The sequence below is a fragment of the Mauremys mutica genome, chromosome 2 (genome assembly GCF_020497125.1).
Source record: "Mauremys mutica isolate MM-2020 ecotype Southern chromosome 2, ASM2049712v1, whole genome shotgun sequence".
Classification (NCBI taxonomy): Eukaryota; Metazoa; Chordata; order Testudines; family Geoemydidae; genus Mauremys; species Mauremys mutica.
Window position 1 is genome coordinate 5,807,222 of NC_059073.1, and position 16,166 is coordinate 5,823,387.

The following is a 16,166-nucleotide window of genomic DNA, read 5'->3' on the forward strand; positions in this document are numbered from 1 at the left end:
TCTCGTCCCCTTTCCCTGTTGTCATCATGGATGGTTCATGGTTATTCACTCACCGCTGGGTGTGTATCCCTCTCTGCTCTCCTATGCTGCTTGGGCATTGCAAGCCCGCCCCCGTGGTGCAGCAAGCTGCTGTCAGGGCTGGGGGGTGCTGGCACCTTGGCAGCAGTGTCCAACCCAGAATGCCCCATTTACCTTCCAGTGAGATCTGTGTTGGGTTCAGCTTCTGTTTCTAGCGCTCTCCCGACACAGACACACATCCTAGAATGAAGGAGCATCACTTCTTAAGATCCAGATTTTGACTCCTCCCCTGTTTGATGGCTCCAGGCTGCACTGGGAAAGGGCTGTAGGGAACCCTCTTAGCAGCCTCCTTCCTCTTAACCACTGAGATTTGCTGCTGGGCGATGAGCCTCTTGCATAGAGACCATTGATTTCTTGCTCCTGTTGTTATTTATACAGTGCCATGGGTGTGCATGGCACTCGACAGACAGACGTGATCTTCCCCACGAAGAGGTCTAGGTTCAATAAACCCCGCCAAGACACAGGGAGAAACGCTAGCTGGCAAGGGGGTGGGAGCGATGGGAAGCTCGCGTACTTCGAGGCAAGGAGAGTTATCTGCACCAAACGCATCCATTTGTTTATGTATAAAATCCATCAAGCTGATGCAGGAGTGAGCTGGTGGAAGAAATGGATTCTGAGGAGGGGTTTGAAGGAGCAGAGGTCAGGTTGTCTGGCATACAGGATCAGCAAGGGCAGCATGGGCAACGGCTAAGGGTGAAAGAAAGTCAAACTGGGCAAGCAGGCTAGTGGAGGGAGACGAGGGAGCAGGGGAATGTTGGCCCAAGCCCTGAAGGGAGGAGGGAGGAGCTGGCCCCTGATGTGGAAGGTGGATATTGAAGGGCCTGGGGGAAGATTGGCAATGGTGGGAGGTCCAGGAACAGTTGTGGAGAGACAGGTACAGCTGGGAGACTAAGCAGAGGGGAGAGACCCACGGGAAAGGGTGGATTTTGTCAGCAAAGAGATGGAAGTGAAGCCCTGGGAGTGGAGTAGGTCACTCGGGTAAGGTGCAGAGGAGAAGAGGGCGCCAAGGACAGATGGCTGCTCCTGGGCAAGGGACGTGTGTGCATCTTCCTGGCTAGACTAGTGCCGACTGTAAGAAACCGACATGGTCCTTGGCATGGAGTCCAATAAGCAAACACCTCCCAGCCTTGCTGCTGGGGTGCAGGGCAGCCCCCAGTCACACCTGCCATGGCTGCCCTCGTGGCACTTCCTCTGTGTAGGAATAACTCAGGAGAAGATTGAGGAGGCCCGAGCCGCCACGGAGCACAGCATGGTGGAAGATATCCGAAAGCTGCTTCAGGCAGGTGCCGATCTGAACACTCCACTTGACCATAGTGCCACTCTGGTAAGTTCCCAGTTACTAATGCTCTGCCCAAGATGTGAGGCGCAGGAGAGCAGGGCTGCAGGGGAACATGGCGTGGGGGGCTGGTCTCAGGGAGGCAGCACAAGCCCCATCTCTTGAGGGACGAAGCGCTGGTGAACATACTCAATCCAGCCGTGGCTGGGGAGAGACTAGAACTGACCCATTGTTCTCGAGCGCCTCGTAGGCCACCAAGAGCAGGGCCGGGACCACTAACTTTTCCTTCTAAGGGCTCTGCCTGGTCACACAAGTAGCCATGGAAGCACTGCCAGTGGTCAGGGCCACCACCTATGCCTCTAAGCAAGCCAAACTGAAAGCGAGCAAAACCCAGTCTCCACATCCCCCAGCAGCTGCTGCTGTCCTGGGGCCTAGGACAGCAGACACAGACAGCGCTTGTGACTCTGGTGGAGAACCATCTGTCCGCAGACAATGCTGCATTTGCCATTGCTGAGCACCGGGTTCTCCCATCCCACCTAAAGGCAGTGCAGTGAATGAAAATGCGCTGAAATAGCTCAGTCCGAGCCCACAGGGAGCCATCTGGGGCCACTGTGTCTCTGCCTGCAGAGTCCCAGTCCATGTGCTCATATATCGGAGTGCTCAGACTCAGTCCTCGGCCTTGGGGTCCATTTGGATCCCTCAGAGCTGTTGGAAGTCAAGATAGCCATGGCAGCAAGAACCTCCCACTTCCACCTGGGTCTGGCCAGAACATCTTCCCTTCTCCCGTCAGGCTCCGGCCTGGTCACAATGATTCGCGTGTCTGCGACCTCCCGGGTAGATCATTGAAACCCTGCGTTGCCAGGAGCAGCTGCCTGCCCTGAGAAAGCTCCAGCTAGTACAAAATGCAGCAGCCCATCTCCTCAGCAGCACTGGGTGCTGTGAACACATTCCCCAGTGCACCGCTCTGTGCTGGCTACGCACTGAACGCGCAGTCCAGCTCTGTCTGCCCTGCTACGCAAAGCCCTGCATGTGCTGCCTCTGTAGGATCCCAGTTCACAGCGGAACCCCCTCCTTGCACAGCACGTTGGCTCCTGCTGCAGAACTGCTTGGGTGTGGCCTGGGAGTAATGGCCAGCCGGCTCACTAGCTGTGTCTCTCTCCTTGTCATTTGATGTCGCCATTCCCTGGCCTGTTGATCACAGCAGGGAAGGAGGTGACCCCGTACCCTTCTGTCTCTGGAGACCGCTGATCAAATGGGACAGGCCCCAATTGAACTGACTGGTCTCCATCTGAGCCCAAGTTCACACTAGAAACGTTGACGGTAGAGTAACACCAGTGGGGGGCAGAGGGGGGTTATTTTACTGTTTGTAACACTTCTCTACTGGCATACACCCCAGTGTCAATGCAGCGATACTGGCCATGGCATCTGCTCTGAGCGGGTTTGCCGGTTTAGCCATCCCAGCCAAGCTTTGCTGGAGAGAGCAGCCCTGGCGTTAGGGCCTGGCCCAGGGTTCTAGCGCTGGCGACTTCTGCTTTGCAGCTGCACATTGCCTCAGCAAATGGCTACCTGGAAGCTGCCGAGCTGCTGCTGGAACACAAGGCCAGCATGAGCGCGAAGGACAATGATGGGTGGGAGCCTCTCCACGCCGCCGCCTGCTGGGGGCAGGTGAGTTCTTGTAGGCAGGTGAGACTGCACATCTCGCCCACTGGCTGAGAGTTCCTGTTGGGAATTTCCGGCCCTTGGACATCTTCCCAGCGGTGGAGTACAGCACCCCCTAGTGGCACCGGGACCTCAGCGCTGGTCATGGACTGCGTTCACTTGCTGTGGGGCCTGCCAGAGTGCTTTCCATAGTAATGGGTGGGGGCTGGGCACATGCAAGCGATGGCTACTGAGAGCGGGGTGCTGGACACAGGGCCACCCCAACTCCTCCCGAAGGGCCCTGGGGTCTCAGTGGGCTGGAGGGAGCTCAGGTGAAAGCCTGCTCTAAAGTATGGGTGGCCGGCCGCCTCCAGCCGCAGCGCTGCAGTGTCAGCAGTCAGGAATCGGAATGTGCTGTGGATGGGGGAGAGGGTGAGCGGGGGCTGCTAGGAATCTCCCTCCTGCCAGGCACAGGGCATACGGGGACCACTTGTGAACCCCCCCCCCCCGCCCCGGTTGTTATGGCAATGGGAGCCGACAGGAGGGTGCAGCGCCTCGGCTTCCGGCATGCGCGGTTCGCAGCTGGGTGGTGGTGGGGTCAGAGGGGCGTTTTCCTCTCAGCTCGGGTGTGGAGCAGGTTTGTGCATTAGATTCTCCCTGCTTTGCTAAAGGCAACTTCCCTTGTTGCCGTCAGATCCATCTGGTGGAGCTGCTGGTGGCCCATGGAGCTGATCTCAATGGGAAGTCTGTGCTGGACGAGACGCCCTTGGGTGAGTCAAGCCATTAGGAGAGCAGGGAATGGAGGCGGCTGGAGGGGGCCGAGATGAAAAGGGGTGCAAGGGAAGGGGGAGGCAGAGGCTGGTGGAGATGGATGGGGAGGGGAGGGGAGGTGATGGGGGAAGTCCGGACTTTCAGACTCTGCAAATCCTCCGAGGTGTTTTGTCGTGTTTCGTGTGGCAGGCTCCTCCCCAATCCAGCAGTGTGTTCCGAGGACCCTGCAGCCACCTCGACTGCCAGTCCCACCTCGTCCTTAAACCTCTCAAAGGCCCTAGTTCCCCTCCTCCCCACCCAGGAGCGGCGCCAGGGTTTTTGGCGCCCTAGGCGCAGGGCCGGCTCTACCCATTTCGCCGCCGGTCCCGCGGCTCCGGTGGACTTGCCGCAGGCGTTCCTGCGGAGGGTCCGCTGGTCCCGTGGCTCCGGTGGACTTGCCGCAGGCGTTCCTGTGGAGGGTCTGCTGGTCCCGGGGCTCTGGTGGACCTGCCGCACACGTGCCTGCGGATGCTCCACCGGAACCGCGGGACCAGCGGACCCTCCGCAGGCACGCCTGCGGGAGGTCCATTGGAGCTGCCTGCCGCCCTCCCGGCAAAATGCCGCCGCCCCCAAATCCTGGCACCCTAGGCGACTGCCTAGGTCGCCTAAATGGAAGCGCCGGCCCTGTCCCCACCTCGTGTGAGTTTTTGACAGCAAAGCCCAGCTTTCCGTTCGGGATCAGCACAGGCCCTCCCCAGCCCCACCGCCTTTCTCTACCTCCACGCCTGCTTCTCCAAACCCGCCGGGCAGCGTGAAAAGGCCCATCTTCTCCCAGTCCTGCTGGGGCTTCCATCCTCCAGGGGCTCAGCAGCACAGAGCCCACCTGCCCTCTCGCCTGACCTCCAGTGCCTAGGGAGCCGGAGTCCCAAGCGTGGGATTATGGTCCACAAACAATGCAAATGACCCATTACACACAGACACTTGCTAGCCTGGTAGCCCCAACAGGCGAACCCAAGCACAGGGTGTAGGAGGCAGGCGGTGGGGAAAGGGGGCTACAGCAGGGAGTTTGAGGCTGAGTGGGCGTGGGGTACGCTGGCAGGATGGGGCTTAGTTCTGATTTGGTTCCCTTTGTCGGCATGGTTATGCTCTTGGGCTGGGGAGAAGAGGTGGGGCGTGAAGAGGATTGGGGGCAGGTGAGAGACCAGACGAGGCTGATGTTTGATGAGCTCCTGCCATCAGAAGAACCTTTCCCATCTCTCCCCATGTCATCTGCTCTCTGCCCTAAAGGTTCCCCCCTTCCCTGGCATACTCTTCTTCCCTGTAAAAGCAGCAGAGTCCTGTGGCACCTTATAGACTAGCAGACTAATAGTCTATAGGTGCCACAGGACTTTTTGCTGCTTTTACAGATCCAGACTAACACGGCCACCCCTCTGATACTCCTCTTCCCTGCTTGCTCTGCTGGTGTGTACTCCTCTGTGAGCGGAGAGGTGGGTTGGCGGAGGGGACCGTCCCGGAGGCTGAGTGGATCAGCGGTCAGTCGACGGGGGGGTGGGGAGAGTGGGGGTAGCGGGGGAGCTGGAGAGGCGGGAATGCCTGAGAAGGGGGTGGTGGCTCAGGAGATCCCAGTGGGCAGGGAGTGGATGATCCTTGCTGTGGCGGGATTGTAGGGCTGGTGGGAAGGAGGGCCGCAGAGTGCAGGCCTGGGGCTGGCTCTGCTCTGGAGCTGCGTGGCTGTTCACCCCCGTGGGTCCCTTGCAGACGTGTGTGGTGACGAGGAGGTCCGGGCCAAGCTGCTGGAGCTGAAGCACAAGCATGATGCCATCATGAAGTCTCACGACAAGCACAAGTCGCTGCTGCAGCGACGCACGTCCAGCGCTGGCAGCCGAGGGTAAGGCCGGGGCACCGCTACGGATAGCTGGCCTCCCTCGCAGGGGGCAGAGGCCACCCCAGAGCAGGACCCTCATTCCCAGGGGCCAGGCAGATCTGGGGAAACTCAGCTGAGGCTTCCCATTGTTGGAGGTCCAGACCCTTCGCACCTGAGCCTCAGCTAGGCTCTGATGTCCCCCCGCCGCCACTCACCGGCTTTGTGCCCAAACTGAACACATGATGGCGCTCTGCTGCCATTGGGGCTGCTGCTAATGGGTCACCTAGGCACCACCCTCCCCCACCAGCTGAGCAGGCTCCAGCAAAACCACACCTTTTAAATGTTTAGAACGGCTTGAATGTAATCTCTGCCCATCACCTTCATCCGTAACCATGGAAAGATAAGTGATCAGGCCAGTGGCAGGACATCTCTGGGCCCGTCTGTGCTCCGTCCATCCTGCTTTTCAGCACCAGCAGGAAATGAATGTCCCGCAGGTGTTTGCCCCCAGCTGAATAGCAGCTGTGGCGAGGTGAGTCCCTGGCGTTTATCTGCCCCGGCACTGGCTCCCTCCTGGCAGGAAGCACTCTCCTGTTTCCCAGCCATGCTGATCCTGCTTTCCGCTGTCCCCAGGAAGGTGGTGCGGCGGGTCAGCGTGACGGAGCGCACCAACCTCTATCGCAAGGAGCACGAGAAAGAGGCCATCGTCTGGCAGCAGGTGGAGCACCGGGAGAACGAGGCCGAGCTTGAGGACGAGGACAAGCAGACGGACGCTGAGCTCCAGCAGCACCTCCCCGTGAGTAGGGGACAGCCATGGCACCCCCACATTCCCTGCAGCCCCTCGGCACGCTGTGTTGGCGTGAGGCGGCCGCGTTGCATGGTCCCGCCTGGCGCTGAGCGTGGCTGTCTCCTGTCCTTCTCAGCCCCAGGGAGAGGAGAGGTGGGTTCCCCCTTCGCTGCCATCCCCACCCCTGAACGGGATGCTCAGGGCTCCTGCCTCCACTTGGCAGCAGCAGGCTCCGAGAGCCCCGGACAAGGCTCTTGGGTGCCCCATGTGGTTGGAACCGAGTATTGCTGGCCTAAACCACCAGGGCATGTCCCAGGTCCTGCTCCTCTGGCAGCCATTAGCGCTTCCTTCTCAGCAGCCCCAATGTGCTATTGGGAACCCCCCTTGGATTCCTGCCTGGCTCCAGGTGTCCAGCACGAGGGCTGAGGACTGCACTGTTCTCCCCAGCAGGGCGCTGAGGCAGAAGGGGCAGGTCCAGGGGCCTTGGTGGGAGACAAGCATCAGAATCCGGGGCTGACCCAGAGAAATGGAACTGCGGGCTCCTCTGCCCCCGGCCCCCCCAAACACCTCTACTCCAAGAGGCTGGACCGCAGCATCTCCTACCAGCTGGCCACCCAAGAGGAGCTGTCGGCTGACCTGTGCAAGGAGAAGTCCCACCACACGCTAGCGGACCTCAAACGCCAGCGGGCAGCCGCCAAGCTCCAGCGACTCCACCCAGAGGACTTCCCTCCCACCGAGGGCGAGGGCCCCCTCTCGCCTGGCCTCGCTGAGACCCTGCGCGGCAGCGGTCACCCCCGCTCGGACTCGGAGCAGAATTCCGTGTACTACACGGCAGCCAGTGGCGATCCGCCTCTTCTGAAGCTGACGGCCCCGGCCGAGGAGACCCCTGCTGAGAAGAAGCGATGCTGTAAGCTGATGTGAGGTGCTGGCAAGAGATGTTCGTGGGGCACGTCCCCTCCCTGGCATTGATGGATGGCGCTAATGTCCCATGGGGCTGCCTCTGGAACCCTGCAGCAGGACGGGTTCTGGGAGGTGGTTTATCTTCCAGGGGCTCCTCCATCTTCCAGACCCAGACGCCAATCAAAGAGGCCGGGCTCCAGGAGCCCATTGAGGGCTGCATGGGCAGCAGGCTGGGAGCCAGAGGGCTGCACAAATGGGAGCAGAATGCAATGACCTTCGTTGTCAGTACAGAGATGTGTCCTGGAGCATCTACAGCTCCCAGCATGCAATTTGCCAGCCCCTGCTTGGGTCAACCCATAGAGCGTTGCATGCTGGGACATGTAGTCGCAGAGGGCTGCATCTCTGTTGGACATGGTGGCGTTGAATGTTGCGTAAGACATGCTGGGTCGCGTTTGGTCAGCTGGAGGGGCCCTCCCAGGGCGGCTGTTTGTCTGGGGTCTGTGTGTGGTTTCTAGGGAGGAGTGGAAAGCCTGTGGGAGCCCTCGGAGCACACGGTACCATGCATACAGCACTGGGGGGCGAGGGGACGTCCCCATGCTGCCTGACCCTAAGGCAAATGGCGGCAATGAGGTGAGAACGGTTCTCTTGATACAGAGTTGTAGCCCAGCAGTCCCCTCCTAGGCCTGGGCTGCACACAAGCTCTCCTGGGTTAACTAACGTGCATTTCAGACAAGCTGGAAAGCCGTGTCGGTCCCTGGGCGCGCCCGTTCGTGGTGGTTTACACTGGCTTATATCCCACCTGCTGGCTTGGAGTCACTAAAGGCAGCGCCGGACTGCGCTCGGCCGTGCGCTGGGGCAGGGCCATCGGCTGTCATTCCCATCTTTTCTTCCAGCAGGGTTAAGCTGACTCTGAATTCAGCACGGCCCCACACAGCCTTGCACCGAAACAGCCAAAGGTGCTGGCGGACGCTGAGTTCACCACTTCGGTGCCAGTCTGAGTGTGAGTCCACCCCAAACCACATGGATAGAAGCTCGTTGTAAACCAGGATGTGTCCACGTTGCACTGTGGGTTCAACTACATTAATCTGAACTCCTGTGCCCTGTATGGTGCACCACGCCATGGTGCTGTGTGTCCTCCCCCCACCAGAGGGCGCCACGCCACGGTGCCGTGTGTCCTCCCCCCACCAGAGGGCGCCACGCCATGGTGCCGTGTGTCCTCCCCCCCCCGGTGTGGGCTGTGTGCCCAGCCCCTTGTGAGCTCCTGCCTTCAGCAATAAAATCATTTCAGCAAAGCACCTCACCCCAGGACCATGAAACGCAGCCTGCGAGCAGGACGGGGGAGCTGGTTTCTGGCCTCTCAGTCCATCTGCCGGGGGCTGATTAATCTGTAATGGTCTCTAGCCGTCCCATGCCTGGGCCCTGCACAGCATCCCCTTGCTCCCCATTGCTTACGCGGGGCTCGAACAGGGCGTGCCGATGGCACCCTTCTCATCTCCTGTTCTCTGCAGAGGCCGGCCCACCGTGCGTCCCCTCCCTGCGCAGGTGGGACACGGGGTTTTTTTATCCTCCCGCTGCATGAGGCTCCAAGGAGCCTTGTGTTGAGCCCTGCACCTCCACCCCAGGGCAGCATTGGCAGCTTCTCAGGGGTCTGAGGGCTACCCCAGCTTCACGCCCTTGTTACCCTCAGGGGCCTGGTCCCAGTGTGCCAACTCCCATGTGAGCTCAGCAAAGCCCCCCTGCGGAGGACGGCATGCTGGAATCTGGAGGGCTCTCCCTCTCTATTAATGACTGGGGCTGTGGCAGACTTCTGCTGAGCATACGGCCTCAGGCTCCATCTTCTCAGCTGCCAGGTGTGGCTGAGGCACCAGGCTCTACGAGTAGAACTTCAGGAGGCAGGTGGAGTGGAAGTGGAAGAGCTTCAGCTAGAAACATTCTCGCCTTTCAGCCGCTGCTCCCTGGGATCCAGCCGGCTGGAGGGGGACGTCCCTCTGGTGGGCGGCTCTCGTGGTTTGAACAGCTCATCCCCTAGATGGGATTGTCACCCACTCACTTATTTCTCTCTGCGCCGTTGCATCCAGCCGTGGCTGTTCAGGCCCACGCGCTAGGCCTCTGTTCTTCACCACCCCTCAGGGCCTGAGACGCATCAGCCAGCCCCATCTCACCAGCCGAAGATCAGCCCTTGCACGGGTGCCGGAGCAGCAGAGCCCCGCTGGATGCAATGCTGCCCACTGGCTGGGGGAAAGCAGGTGACCTTCAACCCCACCCTGTGAATCCTCTGGGGAACCCCCTTAAGCTCTGACCCTCCAGCTTCAAGAGCACATCTCTAGGCTGAACTTGTATTGACCGTGGGGCCAGTGAATCTTCCCTTCCACGATGGTTCTGCTCTGAGAGCCTCCTGCCTGCCCTGAGAGATACAACTGCAGGGAGCTCTGGGCCTTGTGCTCGCCAGCGAGGGCGGCTGCCGTAAAACCCCCTGCCAGGACTGGACTCTCCATGGGGCGTTTGTGCAGCGGCTCCGCACGTGTTTTATGGAGCACTCTCCTTTGGATCGCAGTATTTCCACGGAGTCCTGTAGCGCTGGGTCCAGCCCCATTGAGCCGCAGGCTGCCGCCCGCTGGGGTCGCAGGCACTGATTTTATACTTTGACACAATCTTTCTTGCTCTCACCAGGTTTTGATTTGTAGCTCCTGTTGTCTCTATTTCCTTTCCACAATAAACCAGCATTGGACAGTGACCAGCCCCTGTGTGACCCCTTGGGCCTGAGCGTTCCCCTCACTCTGCCAGGACTAACTGCCTCCACCCCCGAAAGAAATGAGTTAGGGAGAGCTGGGCTGCCCCTGCCTGGACACCAGCAATGCAAGGATCCAGTGCTGTGTCTTCTGCCTGCCCCGGTCACTGTGGGTCTCTGCACAGGGGATGGGCCTCCAGGACTCCCACAGCTGAGCAATTGGACTGCAACGTGGGGCTCACCCTAGTGGTTCTGTCATTGGCACCCATTAACCCTTAGCACCCTGGCACCCAAGAGTATTGAGATTCCTAACACTCAGCCTTCTGACACAGCCTGAGAATGCCCCAGTCCTGCTCCTGTCTGCCTGGGAGGCAGGAGGCCCAGGTTCCAGATGTTCCCATTCACTGTGTCGGGGGGGGGGCTGGGGTAGGAGTGTTAGTCTCATGGGAATGGTTGTTAGGAGGGAAGAAGGGTCTAGTGGTCACAGCAGGGCATGGAGCCAGGACCCCTGGGTTCTCCTTGGAGTGTTCTCTGCGGATTCCCCCTCATGGGATGCTCTGCCCGGTGCAGCCTGAGCGGTAGAACAGGAGCTAGCAGTGTCTGGCTGGGCGCTCACGCACCTCCCTCGCCCTTTCTTCTGTCACACTTGCCAGGGTGAGGGGTGGGCCATGGGCCCTGCACCGCTCTCAGAAGCAGCTGGCACCACGTCCCTGCTGTCCCCGGGGGAGAGGGCTCTGTGCATTGCCCTTGCCTCCAGGCACCGCCCCCGCAGCTTCCATTGGCCGGGAACGGGGAACTGCTGCCAATGGGAGCAGTGGGGGAGGTTTCTGCAGGCACAGATGGAGCCCTCCGCCCTTCCCCCAGGCAGGGCCAACTCCAGCTTTTTTGCCACCCCCCAACTCCCTGCCCTAAGCCCCCTGCCTGCACCCCTCCTGCACCCCAACCCCCTGGCCTGAGCCCCCTCGTACACCTCGCAGCCCAACCCCCTGCCCTGAGCTCCCTGCTGTACCCCTCCTGCACACCAACCCCCTGCCCTGAGCTCCCTGCCTGCACCCCTGTGCACCCCTCCTGCACCCCAACCCCCTTTCCTGAGCCCCCTCATACAGCCCAACTCCCTGCCATGAGCCCCCTGCTGCACCCCTCCTGCCCCAATCCCTCGCCCTGGGCCCTTTCCTGCACCCCTCCCGTACCCCGCACTCCCTCCCACACCCCAACCCCCTGCCCCAGCCCTGCATACTATTTCCCCACCCAGATGTGGCCCTTGGCCCAAAAAGTTTGCCCACCCCTGGTGTAAAAGGGTCACACGCCAGCTGCCTCCGTTCCCGGGGAGCAGTTTTGGGTGGAGCTCAGGGGCCTTTCGGCTCCGTGATTAGGTGTCAGAGCAATGGGCCTGGCAAAGGCAGGGTAGTGATGGACAATCTGATGGCGTCATGCTCTCAGAACAAGCAAGGGGGGACTCGTTCCCTACGGGTTATGCATGGAGCAAAGAGCCTTTGGAGCTGGTGTATCGGTCACAAGGTTCCTCAGTAGCAATCCAGGTAGTGGGGCAAAAACTCTCTGAGTTGGTCAGCATGGCAGGTGCACGAGTGGTTGTTGAAGGACAAAACAGTAAAACACCTCTTCAGTCTAGGGGGCACTCTGCCAACACACCCGCGGGGCCAGCAGCAACCGAAGTGTCCGGAATGTTGCTCGAGAGCAGGCAGCGCAAGGGGATTGATATCCCATGCCTTTCCAATGCACTGAGCTCAGGGCTTTCCCCATTTCCCCTCATTCAGAAAGTGATAAACAAGAGCAGCCAGGCCCGGGTAACTTTAATAGCACCAGCATGGCTCACACGATGGTATCTGGACTGAACTCACGTGTCCAGAGGGCTAATGGAGCCTCTGCCACTGGCCCTGGGCTTGTAGCAACGACAGGGGATGGTTTCTTACTCAGACCTACACTCTCAATTTAATTACACCGGGAGCATTAGAAAAAAGCGGTTCGTTCGAGGTGCAAAATGTGCTGTTGCATTCTAGGAAAGTGTCTACATGGAAGTGTCCTAGTCACAAATGGACGAGATTTTTATGGTGGGTTCCCATGTATGGTATAGAGCCATATGCAGCATCACTTCGTTCCATTTTACAATATTTATTGTACCGGAAAGAAACCGATCTTTCGCTATCTTCAGGAAGGGTCATCTCTCAGCCGTATGAGCGCATCGGAGGGGGGGTGTGTGTGAATTAATTTTATTAATGATGTAGTTAAAAGGTTCTTAAAGAGCCTAAATAATTTATACCCTCCACTAAAACCCACTCTGCCGGCTTGGGATTTAAACATCGGCCTCTCACAATCGATGGACACCCCCAACCCCAATTGGGGTCTGTAGGAAGCTGTCATTTGTTTCATTTGTCTATTAAGACGGGGTTTTAAGAGCCCTCACCTCCGCCAGGTGTACTTACATCAATGGCTGAGCTGCAGTTTACTGGTTTTCATAAAAACAAGGTGATTCTCTGTACACACTCCCAACGTGATCGATTTTCCTATAAACCAGTTCACCTTTTTACTGGTTTTCCCCCCGAGCCCCGTTCTCAGGCTGGAGAGACTGTGACATGCTCTGGAGGTTAGAGGCATTTTAGCCTTTCATTTAGACAGGACTGACCAATTCAGACTTGTTTATTGGTTATAAAAAGAAAGAACAAGGGGAAAGCGGCTTCTGTACAAACGCTGTCCCAGTGGGTCAGACTGTTAAAGCCGGTTATGGATTGGAAGGGTCGGCCCCTCCTCGGGGAGTTAGACCACTAGATCCAGGGCACCCTCATGGGGCTTTCTCTAAACCCTGTGCACCCCATCGGTAACGTAGACCTGAGGGGAGCATGGGCAGGGCAGGCCTGCAGGCCTCATTTCATTAGGGCCCCGTGGCCCCGTCAGCCTGGACCCGAGCTCTGCTTGTTAATCTAGCCCAGGAGTGGGAAAGGGCAGAGGACACTCGCAGGAGAAATGAAGGTCACTTACCTGTCACCGGAGTTCTGCGAGACGGACTCTCCGCCCGCCTTTTCCCTCTGCCACAGAGTCCTACTCACCAAAGGGGTGGGGGGTCTCAGGGGAGGGAACTGAGGCGGCTGCAGCTCCAGGCCCATTTTATGCCCTTGCCCTGGGACCTTTGAGGGGCGAGGGAGGCGGGTGAGCGCTCCAAGAACAACTGGTCCTGCCCACTCAGGCGGCACCTGTCAGCGCATCCCGTGAGTGTGGGCGTGCAGCAGCCGTCTCAGGTTACAGGCAAGTAACCGTCATTGCTGTGCCTGGCTCTGCCACAACCCTTGGCCCTATCACTTCCCCTCTCTGTGCCTCAGTTTCCATCGGAACGTGGGAGTCAGCGGGAATGAACGTTTGAGGCTGAAGTGTCACTGGTGAAGTATGGAATGAGACGCTCTAGCCCATGAAGCACTGAGCCCCTGAGGAGCCCCTGTGCCCCGTCTCGCTGCTGCCCCATTTCTACCAGAGATGCAGGGCCAAGGGTGGACAGCGCTGCTGGCTCCCAGCCCCTTCCGAGCTCTCCACGCCGTGGGGAACTGGCAGCCGGCTCCCCACCTCTCTGGGGCCAAGGGATTTCGGAGCCATTTCTGCAGTGTCCTGCTCCATTGTTCGTCCCTATGGGTCTCCACTCCCCTTGGGTCAGCCTGGCCAGATCACAGGGGAGGGGAGGTGTGACGGCGGGAGGGTTCCTCGGGGGCTGCATGGGGAGTGATCGACTATCACCCCACTCCCACCTACTAGCACTAGGAGTGGGGCTGCCCCATTGCTGGCACTAAACATTAAAAAGGTTGTAGAGCAGTTTTTAAACTAGGAGATGGGGGAAAGCCGACTGCTGCAGAGGAGCGTGTGGATCGGATGATAGAGAATCTCCAGGTTATAGTCAGGAGCAGAGGATGGACGAGGATAATGTAACGGCCGGATCAGATGATAAACAGTCACATAAAAAAGAATCTGGCACATCAGAAAAGGGCAGACAGATAAACAGGGACAAGTTTTTAAAGTGCTTGTACACAAATGCCAGAAGTCTAAATAATAAGATGGGTGAACTAGAGTGCCTTGTGATAAAGGAGGATATAGATATAATAGGCATCACAGAAACCTGGTGGACTGAGAGCAACCAATGGGACACAATCCTTCCGGGGTACAAAATATATTGGAAGAACAGAACAGGTCATGCGAGCGGGGGGGTGGGGGTGTGGCACTATATATGAAAGAAAATGTAGATTCAAATAAAGTAAAAATCTTAAGCGAATCCACATCTTCCATAGAATCTCTATGGATAGAAATTTCATGCTCTAATAAGAATATAACATTAGGGATCTATTATCGACCACCTGACCAGGACAGTAATAGTGATGATTAAATGCTAAGGGAAATTAGAGAGGCTATCAAAATTAAGAACCCAATAATAGTGGGGGATTTCAATTATCCCCATATTAACTGGGAACATTTCACTTCAGGATGAAATGAAGGGATAAAATTTCTCGATACTTTAAATGACTGCTTCATGGAGCAGCTGGTACGGGAACCCACAAGGGGAGAGGCGACTCTAGATTTAATCCTGAGTGGAGCGCAGGAGCTGGTCCAAGAGGTAACTATAGCAGGACTGCTTGCAAATAGTGACCATAATACAATAGCATTCAACATCCCTGTGGTGGGAAGAACACCTCAACTGCCCAACACTGTGGCATTTAATTTCAAAAAGGGGAACTATGCAAAAATGAGGGGGTTAGTTAGACAAAAGTTAAAAGGTACAGTGACTAAAGTGAAATCCCTGCAAGCTGCATGGGCGCTTTTTAAAGACGCCATAATAGAGGCCCAACTTCAATGTATACCCCAAATTAAGAAAAACAGTAAAAGAACTAAAAAAGAGCCACCGTGGCTTAACAACCATGTAAAAGAAGCAGTGAGAGATAAAAAGACTTCCTTTAAAAAGTGGAAGTCAAATCCTACTGAGGCAAATAGAAAGGAGCACAAACACTGCCAAATTAAGTGCAAGAGTGTAATAAGAAAAGCCAAAGAGGAGTTTGAAGAGCAGCTAGCCAAAAACTCCAAAGGTAATAACAAAATGTTTTTAAGTACATCAGAAGCAGGAAGCCAGCTAAACAACCAGTGGGACCCCTTGATGATTGAGATTCAAAAGGAGCGCTTAAAGACAATAAAGTCATTGCGGAGAAACTAAATGGATTCTTTGCTTCAGTCTTCACGGCTGAGGATGTTAGGGAGATTCCCAAACCTGAGCTGGCTTTTGTAGGTGACAAATCTGAGGAACTGACACAGATTGAAGTGTCACTAGAGGAGGTTTTGGAATTAATTGATAAACTCAACATTAACAAGTCACCGGAGCCAGATGGCATTCACCCAAGAGTTCTGAAAGAACTCAAATGTGAAGTTGCGGAACTATTAACTAAGGTTTGTAACCTGTCCTTTAAATTGGCTTCGGTACCCAATGACTGGAAGTTAGCTAATGTAACGCCAATATTTAAAAAGGGCTCTAGAGGTGATCCCGGCAATTACAGACTGGTAAGTCTAACGTCGGTACCGGGCAAATTAGTCGAAACAATAGTTAAGAATAAAATTGTCAGACACATAGAAAAACATAAACTGTTGAGCAATAGTCAACATGGTTTCTGTAAAGGGAAATCGTGTTTTACTAATCTATTAGAGTTCTTTGAAGGGGTCAACAAACATGTGGACAAGGGGGATCCGGTGGACATAGTGTACTTAGATTTCCAGAAAGCTTTTGACAAGGTCCCTCACCAAAGGCTCTTATGTAAATTAAGTTGTCATGGGATAAAAGGGAAGGTCCTTTCATGGATTGAGAACTGGTTAAAGGACAGGGAACAAAGGGTAGGAATTAATGGTAAATTCTCAGAATGGAAAGGGGTAACTAGTGGTGTTCCCCAAGGGTCAGTCCTCGGACCAGTCCTATTCAATGTATTCATAAATGATCTGGAGAAAGGGGTAAACAGTGAGGTGGCAAAGTTTGCAGATGATACTAAACTGCTCAAGATAGTTAAGACCAAAGCAGACTGTGAAAAACTTCAAAAAGATCTCACAAAACTAAGTGATTGGGCAAAAAAATGGCAAATGAAATGTAATGTGGATAAATGTAAAGTAATGCACATTGGAA

General features: G+C 56.6%; 1 protein-coding gene across 4 annotated transcripts in view; it reads left to right on the forward strand.

Moving 5' to 3' along the window:
* Positions 1 to 10,415, forward strand: part of PPP1R16A (protein phosphatase 1 regulatory subunit 16A) — a 68,800-nt gene extending 58,385 nt beyond the window's left edge. For all 4 annotated transcript variants that reach the window (XM_045006399.1, XM_045006398.1, XM_045006401.1 and 1 more), the window contains 6 exons: positions 1,278 to 1,402; positions 2,894 to 3,019; positions 3,687 to 3,762; positions 5,501 to 5,630; positions 6,237 to 6,399; positions 6,841 to 10,415. In XM_045006399.1, the coding sequence (XP_044862334.1) occupies positions 1,278 to 1,402; positions 2,894 to 3,019; positions 3,687 to 3,762; positions 5,501 to 5,630; positions 6,237 to 6,399; positions 6,841 to 7,311 (1,091 nt within the window). In that variant the 3' untranslated portion in view covers positions 7,312 to 10,415. The remainder of the gene's footprint in view (positions 1 to 1,277; positions 1,403 to 2,893; positions 3,020 to 3,686; positions 3,763 to 5,500; positions 5,631 to 6,236; positions 6,400 to 6,840) is intronic.
* The last annotated feature ends 5,751 nt before the right edge of the window (positions 10,416 to 16,166 follow it).